Source organism: Stenella coeruleoalba (genome assembly GCF_951394435.1).
Source record: "Stenella coeruleoalba genome assembly, chromosome: 8".
Taxonomy (NCBI): Eukaryota; Metazoa; Chordata; class Mammalia; order Artiodactyla; family Delphinidae; genus Stenella; species Stenella coeruleoalba.
In genome coordinates, this window is record NC_137154.1 from 8761361 (window position 1) to 8781260 (window position 19900).

General features: G+C 38.2%; 1 protein-coding gene across 1 annotated transcript in view; it reads right to left on the reverse strand.

Annotated features, from left to right (window-relative positions):
• Positions 1 to 3304, reverse strand: part of LOC307190785 (solute carrier family 22 member 10-like) — a 39444-nt gene extending 36140 nt beyond the window's left edge. Inside the window, exons 1-2 of the mRNA XM_079930204.1 lie at positions 2659 to 3304; positions 1625 to 1728 (exon numbers count right to left, since the gene is read on the reverse strand). Coding sequence (XP_079786330.1) covers positions 1625 to 1728; positions 2659 to 3060 — 506 coding nt within the window. The 5' untranslated portion in view covers positions 3061 to 3304. The remainder of the gene's footprint in view (positions 1 to 1624; positions 1729 to 2658) is intronic.
• Between the last annotated feature and the right edge of the window lie 16596 nt (positions 3305 to 19900).

The window sequence follows — 19900 nt, forward strand, 5'->3', positions numbered from 1 at the left end:
CAATAAAAGTGATATATGACAAACCTTCAGATAACATCATACTCAGTAGTGACAGTTTGCAAGATTTTCCTCTAAGTTCAAGGGAATAAAGGGAGCCCACTCACACCACTCCTATCAGCATAATCCTGGAAGTCCTAATCAGAGCTATCAGACAAGAAAAAGAAGTAAAATGTATTCAAATGGGAAAGAAGGAATTATATTCTTTTTGTTACAGATGATATGAACTTGTATATAGAAAACCCTGAAGACTCAACCAAAAACTTTGTTAGAACTTGTCTACAAATTCAGTACAGTTGCAGGAAACAAAATCAACTTATGAAAATCAAACACATTTCTATATACCAACAATGAAATATCTGAAAACAGTAATAAAAGAAACAATCCCATTTACTATAGCATCAAAAACAATAAAATGATTAAGGAGATGAAAGATCTGGACACTGAAAAAAACAAGATGATGAAAGAAATTGAAGTGGACAAAAATAAATGGAAAGAACTCATGTTCATGGATGAGAAAAATTAATATTTTTAAAATGTTCACACTACCCAGAGCCATCTATAGATTAAGTGCAATATCTATCAAAATTCCAGTGGCATCTTTCACAGAAACAGAAAAAAACTGTCCAAAAATTTATATGAAATCACAAATGAACCCAAATAGTCAAAGCAATCCTGACAAAGAAGATCCAAGCTAGAAGCAGAACACTGTCTATTTCAAGCTATATTACAAAGCTATAATAATCAAAAGAGTATGGTACTGGCATATAAAGAGACAGATAAACCAATAGAACAGAATCATGATTCGAGAGGTGACACATTCAGAGTCCACAATTTTCAGCTGTAAGATTAAAGGACGTTAGGCTTACAGATGACAAGGGGTACTTTAAGCCTCCCATTTCCCCTATGGGAGACTTGAGTATGTGGCAGCCATGCTGGTCCTCTTACTTTTGGATGACCCCTGCCAGGCACAGGATAACCCAAACTTCTGACTCCAAAAATTATGACTCCTGAGTTCTATAGATTAGTTACCTTATATTGTTGAAAGTATTACCTCTAATGAGGCTTTTTATCTCTTACAAAATTAAACATACAGATTATAGCCACAATTATTTCTAATTCAACTTCAGTACCATCTCACTGAGCACACAAATTTTATAGAAATCAATACTAATTACAGTGGGGTAACCATGATATGAGGACTAATGTGAGAACCCACAAACATTTAGCTCACTGAATCCTTGGGAAAGGCCTACAATGCTGTTTCTTCAAACAGGCAGAACCTCCTACCTTGAAGCACCTTCCTCTCACTTCCCATTGGTACCTCCTTCTCACCTTTATAAATGAAGTTTATGGTAACTCACCTCAAACTACTATTCTGAAATGCACCCAGATCTTACGAAGAGGCCATTTCTGTGACCAGTACAGAGAGCTCTGTGGCAACAAAATGACACTCAGCACAATGATTCTAATTCTGCATTTCCATCTATAGCTCCCTTGGAACCAAGACAGCCCACAACAGTATAAATTGTATATTGGGACTCAATAAAGAATCTTTATGAAGCAATTAATCATAAACTGTGAAAACACCACAGAGGAAGGGCAGCAGTGATCTGGAGACACTCACCTGTCTGAGAGATGGCCATATATGAGGCCCCCCACCAGCATTCCAGCCATGAATAAGGATTGAACCACTGGTTTCTGTGACTGATAATCACATACGAGGTCCCACTGGAAGAGAAGGAAACCAGCACAGAGGAGCTTCACAGCATCTTTTACCATTCGATGCGCACTGACTCCAATAGCCCTCAGTGAACACGCCCTCTGGTTTCCTTTACTACATCTACTCATCTGTATCATTCATGTCTCAGCTTAAGCATGGCTTTCGCTAGATCCTCAGCTCACTCTACCAGGTTATACCAGGGACAGTCTTCATATTGACTGAGCACTGCATACCTCAGTGGTTCTCAATCTTTGTCACACATTGGAAAAATTGAGGTTTGTTTATTTTTTTTTAATCATTGATGCCTGGATCACACCTATAGTGAAATACATTCTGATTTGTTTCTCTGACAATTAGTCAGGAAAAGGAATTTTTTTAAGTTAATACAAATATTTCCAATTGCAACTAGACTGAGAACAAGTGACCAAGAATAATTTTTCAGGACTTCCCTGGTGGCGCGGTGGTTGGGAGTCCGCCTGCCGATGCAGGGGACACGGGTTCGTGCCCCGGTCCGGGAGGATCCCTCATGCCACGGAGAGGCTGGGCCCGTGAGCCATGGCCGCTGGGCCTGCGCGTCCAGAGCCTGTGCTCCGCAATGGGAGAGGCCACAACAGTGAGAGGCCCGCGTACCACAAAAAAAAATAATAATAAATAAGAATAATGTTTCACACATTATATCAAGTATGTCCTTGTCTAAACGTCAATCTTCACATTAAATTTTAAGCTTTGTGATAGTAAAATTCATGAGCAGTTTGTTGATTTCATCATCCTCAGTTGTAATGTAAGTGTTTGGCAATTAAAAAGATAAACAATCACTGAAAGAATAAAAGAAAGCTGGTTATACTAGCTACTCAGTAACTGAATATTTGAACAGTGCCTATTCATGTTATTCTAAACACCCACACCACGTACTCAGAAGAGGTAAATGGGGCCTTTACCTCAGTCACGATGGTGGAGGAGAAGGAGCTTCGGTCATACACCCAGCCGTCCACACAGGGTTCCGTGTCCAGGTCACTCATGTTGGGGAAGGTCCCGTTCAGTTGAAGGAGCTGCCACTGAGGGAGGAGGAAACGATGACATTTCTCTGGTTTCAAGTTAGAATCCAACGGGATGAAGATTCTCAGGAGGACATCAGGGCTGAAGATCCCAGTGTCATTATCAGAGACAGTGTCATTATCAAGGATGGGGACCCAGCAGCGATGACCAGGAATGGCTGCAGTGAAGTTTTCCAGCAGTATGTGACAGGCTGCTATCATGACCGGAGGAAGAACGAAAACCATCTGAAGGATCTGGAATTTTCCCAGGCCACCAACTTCATTCAGAAGCTCCTCAAAAGCCATTGTGAAGAGGCAATTTTCAAGAAAACTCACAATGAATTTGTAGAGGTAAGTTCAAAGGGGGAAAAATGTTTCCTTGCATTAACTCACACTAAATCTATGTGACCTCACATCAGTTTCTCATCAATGGTTCTCGTCACTTCGCTACTGCACCAGAACATCGGAAGCAGTTTCCCCAATCTGTCTGGAATCACGAGGTATTAGTTTTTTAGGTAAAGTCATAGAGAAAATTATTTACCAAAGATACTTCTATCTGATGAACATTAAATCTGTTTAAAGGTTTACTCACTTAACGTGTTTCTTCTCAGTGATTCTGTGAAATCAACATTGGACTTTGGCGTGTACATGGTCTCTAAATAATCTAAAATATGCCTGCTACAGTCTTTAGTCATTTCCAGAAAATGGAATTTGAGAGACACAGAAGTGAATGCTTTATGATTTTTCTGGGGAAAGAACAGAAACAAGTGTTTTTCTTGTTTATACTGACTTTAAGTTACAATAATTAACAAAATATAATCCTTTGTTTCTAATTAAAGCATAGTGGAATATAGTGCAATTGCTACCTTTTAGCAACTGATATGTGCTTCAGTTTCAGTCACACCCAGAACTCAAAATAATTTTAAATTCCTTCAAATAAAGATAGTGGAGAAAGAGAGGTGAGCTCACCTAAGGATTTATCTTCTGAGGTTTTCCCTTACAGAATATATTAAGGATCTTTTATGCATTACCGGTCAGAATCCTGATGAATTTGTCACTTTATCAAGATGCTCCTGGCCTCTTTACCTCTAGTAATGCTTCTCGATTTCCAGTATGTATTTTACTTATATTAATATAACAGTTCCAGGTTTCTTATACTTACAGTTTACATGCTACAACTTCCAATCTGGTATACTTTTTTTTTTTTTTTTTTTTGCTGTACGCGGGCCTCTCACCGCTTGCGGCCCCTCCCGCTGCGGAGCACAGGCTCCGGACGCGCAGGCTCAGCAGCCATGGCTCACGGGCCCAGCCGCTCCGCGGCATGTGGGATCTTCCCGGACCGGGGCACGAACCCGTGTCCCCTGCATCGGCAGGCAGACTCTCAACCACTGCGCCACCAGGGAAGCCCCCCAATCTGGTATACTTTTAATTGAAGTGTTTATTGGTATTATTGAAGATTCACATGCAGTAGCAAGAAAAAATATAATGAGAATCTGCCTACACTTCACTCAGTTTGCCCCAATAATAATATTTATAAAATTATAGTATAATAATCACAGCGAAGATATTGAGAGTGACACAGTCTACTGATCTTATTCAGATTTCCCCAGTCAGGTTTTCCTGTACTTGTGTTTGTGTGTGCATGTAATTAGAACTGTATAGTGTTATCACCCGTAGCTTCCTGTGTCCACCGCCATAGCCCAGACACTAAATAATTCCCTCTCACAGGAAATCCTGTTTTAGTACTCTTATAAATGTACCACCAACCCTTGCTCCCGTCATTCCCTTTCCTACCTTTGGCATCTAGTGATCTGTTTTCCATTATTTAACCTCTGTCATTTAAAAGTTGCTATATAGAGGGGAGGGATCAAAAGGGTGCAGTGGGAGGACGTGGAGCTCACCAATCCTAACACACATGAAAAATACATCAACATGTGGAATAATTCTCACAGAATACTGAATGCAAATTGTCAGAAGAACTCCTAAACAAACAAAGCTTCAAGAAAGATTTCCACGTAACAGAGGAGGACAGAAAAAAATGCCTATGGTCAGGATCCCAGCCCTGGAAAGGAATCTTCAAGTAAGAGAGAAATTTTGCAGGGACAGACCCTCACCCTGAGGAGCTATCTGGTTGAGTCACAGCCTGGACATCCCAATCTGGGTTCCTGCGTGGATGAGACAAGACCTCTTGGTGGCTGGGAGAACCTCTGGGACAGATAGATGAGCTGGAGGAGCCTTGACCCTACGCACAAGGAGAGCACACATTTTGGCTCCAATAATCAGGGTGGACAGAACTTTGAACTGGCAGCTACCGCCTCGCTGCACTCCCCAATCTGAGGGGGCAAACATCCCACCCCCACTCACTCCACAGCACATCTTACTGCTGCATCTGGGGCAGAGAGGTCCTGGGAGAATACTGCCAGTGAGGCAGCCCATATACCTGACAGAAGTGCAGCCACCTCGATTCCTGCTGCCATAGCACCCTGACCCCAAGCCCCAGTCTAGTGAACGCGCCAGCCTGGCCCCTCCACACCACAGCCTTGCACTAGATTTGGGATGAACACATCAGGGAAAAGGATGGGGTGCATCTGAGTGGAGCTGTAGACACCAACACGGCAGTGCTTCAGTTCTCTGTGAGCACACGGACCTCTATTGCTTCCATACTCCCCTCTTTTGGGGCAGGGCATGCACTCAAGGGGAAAGAAACCAGATGGAACCTGACTTTCAGAGCTTCTACTCCAAAAACTGGGGAGCAGACCCGCCCATGAGAGCATGGTGATAGGCATGGAGCAGAGAGGAATTCCTGCCTCACTCTGGACTGGCTTTAGATCCCCCAAAACCAACCGCACCAACCTGAGAGAAGACATGGCTAGCATCCATTACAAACCAGCCCTTGAACCAAAGATATTGGACACACAGGGTCTACACCAGTATGCTCCCATCTAAAACACCCCTTCAACAGCACAATACATAACTGTTTCCCCTAAATTCATAGAGATAGAGAATGTTAAGTAAAATGAAAATTCAGAGGAACTACTCCTAATTAAAAGAACATGAGAGATCCTCTGAAATAACAAAGCAGACCTCACCAGTCTATTACAACCCCAGTTTTAAAAGGAGGTAATAAAGATGCTAAAGGAATTAAGAAAATATATCAGTAGAAACACAGATCACTGTAACAAGGGACTAGAAACTATATAATAACACTTATCTGTTATTACAGAATATTGAATATAGTTCCCGGTGCTATAGAGTAGGTCCTTGTTTGTTATCTATTTCATATATAGTAGTGTGTATATGTTAATCCCAACCTCCTAATTTATCTCTCCCCCCACCCCCTTTCCCCTTTGGTAACCATAAGTTTGTGTTCTATGTCTGTGAGTCTCTTTCCGTTTTGGAAATAAGTTCATTTGTATCTCTTTTTTTAGATTACACATATAAACGATGTCATATGATATTTATCTTTCTCTGTCCAGTTTACTGCACTTAGTATGACAATTTCTAGGTCCATCCATTTTGCTGCAAATGGTATTATTTCATTCTTTTTTATGGTTGAGTAATATTCCATTATATATATGTTTATATACATACATATATATATATATGTTTATACACATGCATATCCATTCATATGTTGATGGACATTTAGGTTGCTTCCATGTCTTGCCTATTGTAAATAGTACTGCTATTTACATGGGGTGCATGTATTTTTTCAAATTATGATTTTCTCCAGATATTTGCCCAGGAGTGGGATCGCAGGATAATATCGTAGCTCTATATTAGTTTCTTGCAGAACCTCCATACTGTTCTCCATAGTGGCTGTACTAATTTACAATCCCACCCACAGTGTAGGAGGGTTTCTTTTTCTCAACACTCTTTTCAGCATTTGCTACTTGTAGACTTTTTTGATGATGGCCATTCTGAACGGTGTGAGGTGATACCTCATTGTACTTTTGATTTGCATTTCTCTAATAATTATCGATGTGGAGCATCACTTCATGTGCCTTTTGGCCACCTGTATGTCTTCTTTGGAGAAATGTCCATTTAGATCTTGTGCTCACTTTTTTGATTGGGTTGTTTGTTTTTTGATATTGAGCTATATGTGTTGTTTGTATATTTTGGAGATTAATCCCTTGTTGGTTGCATCATTTGCAAAAATTTTCTCCCACTATGTATGTTGTCTTTTTATTTTGTTTATGGTTTCCTTTGCTGTGCAAAACCTTTTAAGTTTAATTTGGTCCCATTTGTTTATTTTTGTTTTTATATCCATTACTCTAGGAGGTGGACCCAAAAAGATATTGCTGCAATTTATGTCAAAGAGTGTCCTACCTATATTTTCCTCTAGGAGTTTTATGGTATCCTGTTTTACATTTAGGTCTTCAATCCATTTTGAGTTTACTTTTGTGTATGGTGTTAGAGAATGTTCTAATTTCATTCTTTTACATGCAGCTGTCCAGTTTTCCCAGCACCACTTATTGAAGAGACTGTCTTTCCACCATGGTATAGTCTTGCCTCCTTTGTCTTAGATTAATTGACCATAGATGCGTGGGTTTATCTCTGGGCTTTCTATCCTGTTCCATTGATCTATATTTCTGTTTTGGTGTGCATGTCATACTGTTTTGATTGCTGTATCTTTGTAGTATAGTCTGAAGTCAGGGAGCCTGATTCCTCCAGCTCTGTTTTTCTTTCTCAAGATTGCTTTGTTGGTGGTCTCTTGTGTTTCCATATAAATTTTAAAATATTTTGTTCTTGTTCTGTGAAAAATGCCATTGGTAGTTTGATAAGTATTGCATTGAGTCTGTAGATTGCTTTGGGTAGTATAGTCATTCTGACAATATTGATTCTTTCAATCCAAGAACACCATATATCTTTCCATCTGTTTGTGTCATCTTTGATTTCCTTCATCAGTGTCTTATAGTTTTCAGAGTACAGGTCTTTTGCCTCCTTAGGTGGGTTTATTCCTAGGTATTTTATTCTTTTTGATGTGATGGTAAATGGGATTGTTTCCTTAATTTCTATTTCTAATCTTTCATAGTTAGTGTATAAAAATGCAACAGATTTCTCTGCATTAATTTTGTCTCCTGCTGCATTACCGAATTCATTGATGAGCTCTAGTGGTTTTATGGTACATCTTTAGGATTGTCTATGTATAGTATCATGTCATTTGCAAACAGTGACAGTTTTACTACTTCTTATCCAGTCTGAATCCCTTTTATTTCTTTTCCTTCTCTGATTGCTGTGGTTAGGACTTCCAAAACTATGTTGAATAATATTGGCAAGAGTGGACATCCTTTTCTTGTTCCTGATCGTAGAGGTAATGCTTTCAGCTTTTCACCATTGAGTATGATGTTAGCTGTGGGTTTGTCATATATGGCCTTTATTATGTTGAGGTTGGTTCTCTCTATGCCCACATTCTGGAGAGTTTTTTTAATCATAAATGGATGTTGAATTTTATCAAGAGATTTTTCTGCCTCTATTGAGATGATCATATGGTTTGTTTTTTTTTTTTTTTGATCATATGGTTTTTATTCTTCAGTTTGTTAATGTAGAATATCACACTGATTGATTTGTGGATATTGAAAAATCCTTGCATCCCTAGGATAAATCCCACTTGGTTATGGTGTATGATCCTTATATTGTATTGTTGAATTTGATTTGCTAGTATTTTGTGGAGGATTTGTATATCTATATTAATCAGTGATATCGGCCTGTCATTTCCTTTTTTGTGTAGTATCTTTGTCTGATTTTGGTATCAGGGTGATGGGGACCTCATAGAATGAGTTTAAAAGTGTTCCTTCCTCTGCAATTTTTAAAAATAATTTCAGAAGGATAGGTGTTAATTCTTCCCCAAATGTTTGATAGAATTCACCTGTGAAGCCAGCTGGTCCTGGACTTTTGTTTATTGGGAGTTTTTAAATCACAGATTCAATTTCAATACTTGTAATTTGCCTATTCATATTTTCTATTTCTTCCTAGTTCTGTCTTGGGAGAGTGTACCTTTCTAAGAATCGGTCCATTTCTTCTAGGTTTTCCATTTTATTGGCATGTAATTGCCTGTAGTACTCTGTTATGGTCTTTTGTATTTCTGTGGTGTCTGTTGTAAGTTCTCATTTTTCATTTCTAATTTTACTGATTTGGGCTGTCTTTCTTTTTTTTTCTTGATGTGTCTGGCTAAAGGTTTTTCAATTTTGTTTATCTTTTCAAAGAACCAGCTTTTGGTTTCATTGATCTTTTCTATTGTTTTCTTAGTCTTTCATTTATTTCTGCTCTGATTTTTATGATTTCTTTCCTTCTACTAACACTGGGTTTTGTTTTCATTTCTCTATTTGCTTTAGGTGTAAGGTTAGGATGGTTATTTGAGATTTTTCTTTTTTCCTAAGGTAAACTTGTATCACTATAAAGTTCCCTCTTAGAACTGCTTTTGCTGTGTCCCATAGGTGGTAGACTGTCATGTTTTTGTTTTCATTTGTCTCTAGGTATTTTTTAATTTCCTCTTTGATTTCCAAGTGATCCATTTGTTGTTTAGTAGCATATTGTTTAGGCTACATGTGTTTGTGTTTTTCACAATTTTTTTCTTGTAGTTGACTCCTAACCTCATAGCCTTGTGGTTGGAGAAGTTGCTTAATATGATTTCAATTTTCTTAAATTTACCAAGACTTCCTTTGTGGCCCAGCATGTGACCAATTCTGAAGAATGTTCTATTTGCACTTGAAAAGAATGTGTATTCTGCTCCTTTTGGATGGAATGCTCTATAAATATCAAGTCTATCTGGTCTAATGTGTCACTTAAGGCCTGTTTCCTTATTGATTTTTTGTTTTTTGTCTAGATGAACTTCCATTGATGTAAGTGGGGTGTTAAAGTCCCCCACTATTATTGTGTTACTGTCAATGTCTCCTTTTATGACTGTTTGTGTTTGCCTTATATATTGAGGTGCTCCTATGTTGGGTGCATATATATTTACAATTGTTATATCCTCTTCTTGTACTGATCCCTTGAGCATTTTGTCATGTCTTCCTTTGTCTTTAGTTTTAACAGTCTTCATTTTAAAGTCTATTTCGTCTGATATAAGTATTGCTACTCCACTTTACTTTTGATTTCCAATTGCATGAAATACCATTTTCCATCCCCTTATTTTCAGTCCGTTTGTGTCTCTAGATCTGAAGTGGGTCTCTTGTAGACAACATATATATGGGTCTTGTTTTGTATCCATTCAGCCAGTCTATCTCTTTTATTTGGAGCATTTCATCTGTTTACATTTAAGGTAATTATCCATATATATATTCTTATTGCTGTTTTGTTACTTGTTTCAGATTTGTTTTTGTATGCCTTTTTTTTTTCCTTTCCTCTTTTGTGTTCTCTTCTCTTGTGATTTGCTTGGATTCACTTTTCTTTTTTGCATGTATATTATAGATTTTTCATTTGCAGTTACTATGAGGTTTTGATATAGCAGTCTATATGTATACAAGATTGTTTTACATTGCTGATCTCTTCATTTGAAATGCATTTCTAATATCCTGCATTTGTACTCTCCTCCTCTCATGTTTACTGGTTTTGATATCATATTTGTGTGTGGATGATTGCCTGCCTTTACTGTATGTTTGCCTTTATTGGTGAGCTTCCCCATTTTGTAATTTTCTTGTTTCGAGCTGTGGCCTTTTGTATTTCACTTAGAGAAGTTCCTTTAGGATTTGTTGTAAAACTGGTCTGGTGGTACCGAATTCTCTTAGCTTTTGTTTATCTGTAAAGCTTTTGATTTCTCTGTCAAATCCGAATGAGAGTCATGCTGGGTAGAGTATTCTTGGTTGTAGTTTCTTCCCTTTCATTACTTTAGCTAAATTGTGCAACTTCCTTCTGGCCTGCAGAGTTCCTGCTGAAAAATCAGCTGATACTCTTATGAGTATTCTGTTGGGTGTTATTTGTTGCTTTTCCCTTATTGCTTTTAATATTTTCTCTTTGTGTTTCATTTTTGTCAGTTTAATTGCTATGTGTCTTGACATGTTGCTCCTTGGGTTAATCCTGTATGGGACTCTGTGCTTTCTGGACTTGGGTGACTGTTTCTTTTCCCATGTTAGGGAAGTTTCCAGCTATTATCTCTTCAAATATTTTCTCAGGCCCTTCTCTCTCTCTTCTCCTTCTGTGACCCCTATAATTCTAATGTTGTTGTGTTTGACATTGTACCAGAGGTCTCTTAAACTATCCTCATTTCTTTTCAACTTTTTTCTTTATTCTGTTCTGTGGCAGTCTTTCCACCACTCCGTCTTCCAGCTCATTGATTTGGTCTTCTGCCTCTTTTATTCTGTGATTGATTCCTTCTAGTGTATTCTAAATTTCAGGTATTGTATTCTTCATCTCTGGTTATTCTTTGTATTTTCTAACTCTTTGCTAAAAACTTCTTGTAACTTCTCACTCTTTGCATTCATTCTTTTCCTGAGTTCTTGGATCATCTTTGATCATTATTCTGAACTCTTTCTCAGGTAGATTGCCTATCTGCACTTCACTTAGTTGTTCTTCTGGTGTTTTATCTTGTTCCTTCATCTGGAACATATCCTTTAGGCGTCTCATTTTGTTTAAAATTGTATTTGCATTTTGTGTATGTAGTAGCTTAGTTACATTTCTCGACTTGGAGAAGTGGCCCTCTCTAGCAGATGTCCTATATGTCCCAGGAGTACATTCCTTTCTCGTCAACCTAGGGCCAGGGACCAGCTGGCCCCAGGCTCATCTCTGACCCGTGTTTGCAAACTCAGTGCTATAGGCTGAAGGATTGTAGTTTTCTTGCTTCTGGTGTTTGCCTCCTGGTGGGTGAGACTGGTCTAGAGGCTTGTACAAGCTTCCTGGTGGGAGGGGCTGGTACCTACCCACTGGTGGGTGGAGCTGGGTCTTGGCCCTCTGGTGGACAGGGCTGTGTCGAGTGGCATGTTTAGAAGTGGCTGTGGGTTCAGGAAGTCTTTAAGCAGCCTATTTGCTGATGGGTGGGACCTTGTGCTGACCCTGTGATTTGTTTAGCCTGGGGCATTCCTGCACTGCTTTCTTTCAGGTTTCAAGGTGCATTTAGTCAAAGAGACCAGAGCCAGTATGCTTAGTCTATCATCCCCAGCATCAGAGCCTTCCTCCTTCCTCCTTTCTTAAGGAAAGCTCTGTACTATGAACTACTAATACCTGTTTAATTTTTGTGTATATGGTGTATATATGAGTGTCTTTTAAAAAATTGTTTTCTGTAGATAAGTAAGTTCTATAATTAAATTTTTAAAAAAAGAAAAGCAAAAACTTGGACAAGATGGAGATGAACAAAACTCATAAAGTTTAGTAACCAGGGAAAGAGGGATGTTGAAGAGAGAATAGAGATATTCATGGAAGCCAAGTCTTTGAGTAGATGTGGGGAAATGAGATTCTTTTAAAAATGAAATGTTTGGCTTTGGTCAGGAGAAGGTCATGCTGTGCAAATGAAAAAATGCAGAGTTTGTGGGTAAAGATATGAGTAAAAATGACGTCTCCTCTGTTATTTTTACCCTTATTGAGATAACTAACTGGGTGCCCATCAGGTAGTACACCTGTAGGAGAAGCAGTGTTGTAAGTCTGAGGAGAGAGGACTGGGTACATAAACTGGAAGACTGGTCCTGCTCTAAAGTTAGGGTTAAATCATCCTGCAAATATAGTAGAATTGCCAGGGAATTCCAAGGATTTACTTTGTAGTTACAGTCTCACATTTACTGGGAAAAGTGAGCAACCACATTCAGTGACTTGAGTCCAAAGTGCAAAATGGAGCGAAGTTACCTCAAACCACATACCTAAGTTCACTGAGTTGTGTAGGTAACACGTGGCAGTTTCAAAGAGCACAGATGGGATGGGATTGACATCTTCATCAACAACCTCTTCCCCTGCCTGCACAACTCCATGCACTTCCCAGTCTCACAGAGAAGGGTCCTGTGTAGGGAAAGGCCAGTCTATTCAGAATTTTTTTTCAGGGAGGGGGGATATTCAAGGAGCCTTTGGGTGATCCCTGGCCTTAGAGTAGATGTCCCCAGAGGGGCACCTTGGCAGGATAAGGAATGGGAGCTTGATTCAAGGGGGGGTCTGATGAGTGCCTAAGGAAGAGGGGTCAGGGTTAGGAGGGGCTGCTGAGCCTCCACAAGCTGAAATGAGTAGTTGTTGGAAGAAGTGGGTTGGCCAGCTTGGCCAGGACTTGCCATAAATTGGGTTCTGGAAGGTCCCAGCTTTAGATTCATAGAGGCAGGAAAGGGTGGTGAGATGGGGCTCCTGTAAGTCGCACAGCCCCATTATAGAAAACTATGACTTCTTTCCCCAAGGACAAGGAAATTGGCAAATATACACAAATAATCTTTTCTTTCCACTATGGAAAATAGTTCTTTTATTTTCTATCACTATAGAATTAAAAATTCTTCACAGAAAAAGTTGGAAATAAAATTTTACTTCACATAAGATCTAGGCTATATTAACACACATAGATACTGTTAATATTTTGGCTAAATATATAGAACTTTATTTCTGGCCATAAGAATAGTGTCCTGTTATACATTTTGGGTTTTTCCTCATTTCCTAACTTAACATGTTCTTTTTTTCCCCCTCTTCAATGCATACAGTTATCCTTTGTAATGACAGAAGTGAAAGCAGTTTGGATGGATATATTTGAATTTATTAAATGAGAAAATTAAGGTCGTTTTCAGTTTTACTTTGAAACTTTCATTTATGAGCAGCCTAGTACATGTTTTCTATTCCTTTTCATTAATTACTTCTTTAAGGTTAAGTTCTTCCCATTCAGTTTCTAAAATAAAGGTTAAGCCCTTTTAATTTAGTTGTATTTTTAAAATAGCCTCATAAAGATTGTGCCTAATTATATTACTGCAAGTACCCCCAGAAATTTTGGTTTTCCCACATCCTCTATAATACTGTTCCACTTTAATCTGATGAACCTCATAAGTTTTAAGTGACATAAAAATTTTAATTTTCTAATCTTGTTATTATTGAGCTTGACCATCTTTTCATATTTTTTAGTCTCTCGCATGTCTCTCAGTAACTGTTCAGGGTCCCTTGAGCAATTTCTTTAAAACTCCAGTGTTTATTATACTTCTTTCCTTAAAAGGACTCATAATACTAGAATAAATACTAGACTCTAAAAATGTTACAAAGAGTTTTAAAATTAATTGTTTGCTTTTTCTTTTTCTTTTTTTTTTGCGGTACACGGGCCTCTCACTGTTGTGGCCTCTCCCGTTGCGGAGCACAGGCTCCGGACGCGCAGTTTCAGCGGCCATGGCTCACGGGCATGTGGGATCTTCCCGGACTGGGGCACAAACCCATGTCCCCTGCATCGGCAGGCGGACTCTCAACCACTGCGCCACCAGGGAAGCCCCAATTGTTTGCTTTTAACTATTAAATTATTAGATTTCACTAAAAGCATGTTTTTTAATATATGTGAAATATAAATATTATTTTTTAATTTTAAAAAATTCTTTTTAATTTTTTTTTTACATCGTTACTGTAGTAAAATTGCTTTACAATCTCGTGTTAGTTTCTGCTGTATAACAAAGTGAATCAGCTATACATATACATATATCCCCATATCTCCTCCCTCATGCAACTCCCTCCCACATTCCCTATCCCACCAGTCTGGGTGGACACAAAGTACCAAGCTGATCTCCCTGTGCTGTGTGGCTGCTTCCCACTAGCTATCTATTTTACATTTGGTGGTGTATATATGTCCATGCCACTCTCTCACTTCATCCCAGCTTACACTTCCCCCTCCCCATGTTCTCATGTCCATTCACTACTTCTGCATCTTTATTCCTATCCAGCCCCTAGTTCTTCAAACCCCCTCCCTTTTTTTTAGATTATATATATATATATATATATATATATATATATATGTGTGTGTGTGTGTGTGTGTGTGTGTTAGCATACGGTATTTGTTTTCCTCTTTCTGACTTACTTCACTCTGTATGAGGGACTCTAGGTCCATCCACCTCACTACAAATAACTCAATTTCGTTTCTTTTTATGGCTGAGTAATATTCCAGTGTATACATGTGCCACATCTGAATCCATTCGTCTGTGAATGGACACTTATTGGCTTCCATACCCTGGCTATTGTAAATAGTGATGCAATGAATATCGTGGTACATGACTCTTTTTGAATTATGGTTTTCTCAGGGTATATGCCCAGTAGTGGGATTTCCGGGTCATATGGCAGTTCTATTTTTAGTTTTTTAAGGAACTTCCATACTGGCCTTCATAGTGGCTGTGTCCATTTACATTCCCACCAACAGTGCAAGAGGTTCCCCTTTTTTGACACCCTCTCCAGCATTTATTGTTTGTAGGTTTTCTGATGATGGCCATTCTGACGAGTGTGAGGTGATACCTCATTGTCGTTTTGATTTGCATTTCTCTAATAATTAGTGATGTTGAGCATTCTTTCACGTATTTGTTGGCAATCTGTATATCTTCTTTGGAGAAATGTCTATTTAGGTCTTCTGCCCATTTTTGGATTGGGTTGTTTGGTTTTTTTGATATTGAGCTGCATGAGCTGCTTGTATATTTTAGAGGTTAATCCTTTGTCCATTGCTTTGTTTACAAATATTTTCCCCCATTCTGCGGGTTGTCTTTTCGTCTTGTTTATTGTTTCCTTTGCTGTGCAAAAGATTTTAAGTTTCATTAGGTCCCATTTGTTTATTTTGTTTTTATTTCCATTTCTCTAGGAAGTGGGTCAAAGAGGATCTTGCTGTGATTTATGTCATAGAGTGTTCTGTCTATGTTTTCCTCTAAGAGTTTTAGAGTGTCTGACCTTACATTTACGTCTTTAATCCATCTTGAGTTTTTTTGTGTGCATGGTGTTAGGGAGGGTTCTAATTTCATTCTTTTACATGTAGCTGTCCAGTTGTTGCAGCACCGCTTATTGAAGAGGCTGTCTTTTCTCCATTGTATTCTCTTGCCTCCTTTATCAAAAACAAGGTGACCATATGTGTGTGGGTTTACCTCTGGAATTTCTATCCTTTTCCATTGATCTATAATTCTGTTTTTTTGCCAGTACCATACTGTCTTCATTAATGTACCTTTATAATATAGTCTGAAGTCAGGGAACTTGATTCTTCCAGCTCCAATTTTCTTTCTCAAGATTGCTTTGTTTATGTGGGGTCTTTGTGTTTCAGTACAAATTGTGAAATTTTTTTGTTCCAGTTCTGTGAAGAATGCCATTGGTAGTTTGATAGGGATTGCATTGAATCTGTAGATTGCTTTGGATAGTATAGTCATTTTCATAATGTTGATTCTTCCAATCCAAGAACATGGTATATCTCTCCATTTTTTGGTATGTATCATCTTTAATTTCTTTCATCAGTGTCTTATAGTTTTTGGCATACAGGTTTTTGTCTCCTTAAGTAGGTTTATTCCTAGATATTTTATTCTTTTTGTTGGAATGGTAAGTGGGAATGTTTCCTTAACTTCTCTTTCAGATTTTTCGTCGTTAGTGTATGGGAGTACAAGAGATTTCTGTGCATTAATTTTGTATCCTACTACTTAACCAAATTCATTGATTAGCTGTAGTATTTTTCTGGTAGCATCTTTAGGATTTTCTATGTATAGTATTGTGTCATCTGCAAACAGAGACAGTTTTACTTCTTCTTTTCCGATTTGAATTCCTTTTATTTCTTTGTCATCTCTGATTGCTGTGGCTAAAACTTCCAAACTATGTTGAATAATAATGGTGAGAGTGGACAACCTTGTCTTTCTCCTGATCTTAGTGGAAATGGTTTCAGTATTTCACCATTGAGAATGATGTTGGCTGTAGGTTTGTCATATATGACCTTTATTATGTTGAGGTAACTCCCTCTATGCCTACTTTCTGAAGGGTTTTATAATAAAACAGTGTTGAATTTTGTCAAAAGATTTTTCTGCATCTATTGAGATGATCATATGGTTTTTATCCTTCAGTTTGTTAATATGGTATTACACACTGATTGATTTGCATATATTGAAGAATCCTTGCATTCCTGGGATAAGCCCCCTTGATCATGGTGTATGATCCTTTTAATGTGTTGTTGGATTCTGTTTGCTAGTATTTTGTTGAGGATATTTACATCTATATTCATCAGTGATATTTGTTTATAATTTTCTTTTTTCGTAGTATCTTTGTCTGGTTTTGGTATCAGGGTGATGGTGGCCTCATAGAATGGGTTTGGGAGTGTTCCTCCCTCTGCTATGTTGTGTAAGACTTTTAGAAGGATAGGTGTCACCTCGTCTCTAAATGTTTGAAAGAATTCGCCTGTGAAGTCATCCAGTCCTGGGCTTGTTTGTTTTTGGAAGATTTTTAATCACAGTCTCAATTCCAGTGCTTGTGGTTGGTCTGTTTATATTTTCTATTTCTTCCTCATTCTGTCTCAGAGAGTAGTGCTTTTCTAAGAATTTGTGCATTTCTTCTAGGTTGTCCATTTTATTGGCATATAGTTCCTTGTGGTAATCTCTCATGATCCTTTGTATTTCTTCAGTGTCAGTTGTTACTTCTCCACTTTCATTTCAAATTCTGTTGATTTCAGTCTTCTCCCTTTTATTCTTGATGAGTCTGGCTAATGGTTTATCAATTTACTGTATCTTCTCAAAGAACCAGCTTTTAGTTTTACTGATCTTTGCTATCGTTTCCTTCATTTCTCTTTCATTTATTTCTGATCTGATCTTTATGATTTCTGTATTTCTGCTACCTTTGGGGTTTTTTGTTCTTTCTCTAATTGCTTTATGTGTACAGTTAGGTTGTTTGAGATTTTTCTTGTTTCTTGAGATAGGATTGTATTGCTATAAACTTCCCTCTTAGAATTGCTTTTGCTGCATCCCATAGGTTTTGGGCCATCGTGTCTTCATTGTCATTTGTTTCTAGGTATTTTTTGATTTCCTCTTTGATTTTTTCAGTGATCTCTTGGTTATTTAGTAGTATATTGTTTAGCCTCCATGTGTTTGTATTTTTTACAGATATTTTTCCTGTAATTGATATCTAGTCTCATAGTGTTGTGGTCGGAAAACATACTTGATATGATTTTTCTTAAATTTACCAAGGCTTGATTTGTACCCAAGATATGATCTATCCTGGAGAATGTTCCATAAGCACTTGAGAAGAAAGTGTATTCTGTTGTTTTGGGATGGAATGTCCTATAAATATCTATTATGTCCATCTTGTCTAATGTGTCATTTAAAGCTTGTGTTTCATTATTTATTTTAATTTTGGATGATCTGTCCTTTGGTGAAGGTGGGGTGGTAAAGTCCCCTACTATGATTGTGTTACTGTTGATTTCCCCTTTCACGGCTGTTAGCATTTGTCTTATGTATTGAGGTGCTCCTTTGTTTGGTGCATAAATTTTACTATTGTTATATCTTTTTCTTGGATTGATCCCTTGATCATTATGTAGTGTCCTTCTTTGTCTCTTGTAATAGTCTTGATTTTAACGTCTTTTTTGTCTGATATGATAATTGCCACTCAAGCTTTCTTTTGATTTCAATTTACATGGAATAATTTTTCCATCCCCTCACTTTCAGTCTGTATGTGTAACCAGGTCTGAAGTGGGTGTCTTGTAGACAGCGTATATATGGGTCTTGTTTTTGTATCCATTCATCCAGTCTATGCCTTTTAGTTGGAGCATTTAATCAATTTACTTTCAACGTAGTTATCGATATATATGTTCCTATTACGATTTTCTTAATTGTTTTGGGTTTGTTAGGTTTTTTCCTTCTCTTTTGTTTTCTGCCTAGAGAAGATCCTTTAGCATTTGTTGTAAAGCTGCTTTGGTGGTGCTGAATTCTCTTAGTTTTTGCTTCCCTGTAAAGGTTTTAATTTCTCCGTCGAATCTGAATGAGATCCTTGCTAGAGAGAGTAATCTCGGTTGTAGGTTTTTCCCTTTCATCACTTTAAATATGTCCTGCACTCCCTTCTGGCTTGTAGAGTTTCTGCTGACAGATCAGCTGTTAAACTTATGGGGATTCCCTTATATGTTAATTGTTGTTTTTCCCTTGTTGCTTTAATATTTTTTCTTTGTATTTGAGTTTTTATAGTTTGATTAATGTGTCTTGACGTGTTTCTCCTTGGATTTAGCCTGTATGGGACTATGTATTCTTCCTGTACTTGACTGACTATTTCCTTTCCCATTTTAGGGAAGTTTTCAAATATAATCTCTTCAAATATTTTCTCAGTCCCTTTCTTTTTCTCTTCTTCTTCTTGGACCCCTATAATTCAAATGTTGCTGCCTTTAATGTTGTCCCAGAGGTCTCTGAGACTGTCCTCAATTCTTTTCATTCTTTTTTCTTTATTCTGCTCTGCAGTAGTTATTTCCACTATTTTATCTTCCAGGTCACTTATCCATTCTTCTGCCTCAGTTGTTCTGCTTGATTCCTTCTAGAGAATTTTTCATTTCATTTATTGTGTTGTTCATCATTGTTTGTTTGCTCTTTAGTTCTCCTAAGTCCTTGTTAAAGGTTTCTTCTGTTTTCTCCATTCTATTTCCAAGATTATGGATGATGTTTACTATCATTACTCTGCATTCTTTTTCAGGTAGACTGCCTATTTCTTCTTCATTTGTTTGGTTGGTTGGGTTTTTACCTAGCTCCTTCATCTGTTCTGTGTTTCTCTGTCTCCTCATTTTGTTTAACTTAATGTGTTTGGGGTCTACTTTTTGCAGTCTGCAGGTTCGTAGTTCCCGTTGTTTTTGGTGTCTGCCCCCAGTGGCTAAGGTTGGTTCAGTGGGTTGTGTAGGCTTTCTGGTGGAGGGGACTGGTGCCTGTGTTCTGGTGGATGAGGCTGGATCTTGTCTTTCTGGTGGGCAGGATGGATTTTGGTGGTGTGTTTTGGGGTGTCTGTGAACTCATTACTATTTTAGGCAGCCTCTCTGCTAATGGGTGGGGTTGTGTTCCTGTCTTGCTAGTTGTTTGGCATAGGGTGTCCAGCACTGTAGCTTGCTGGTCACTGAGTGGAGCTGGGTCTTAGCATTGAGATGGAGATCTCTGGGAGAGCTTTCGCTGTTAGATATTATGTGAGGCTGGGAGGTCTCTGGTAGACCAATATCCTGAATTCAGCTCTCCCACTTCAGAGGCTCAGACCTGACACACAGTGAGAGAACCAAGAGCCTATCAGCCACACGGCTCAGAAGAAAAGGGAGAAAAGA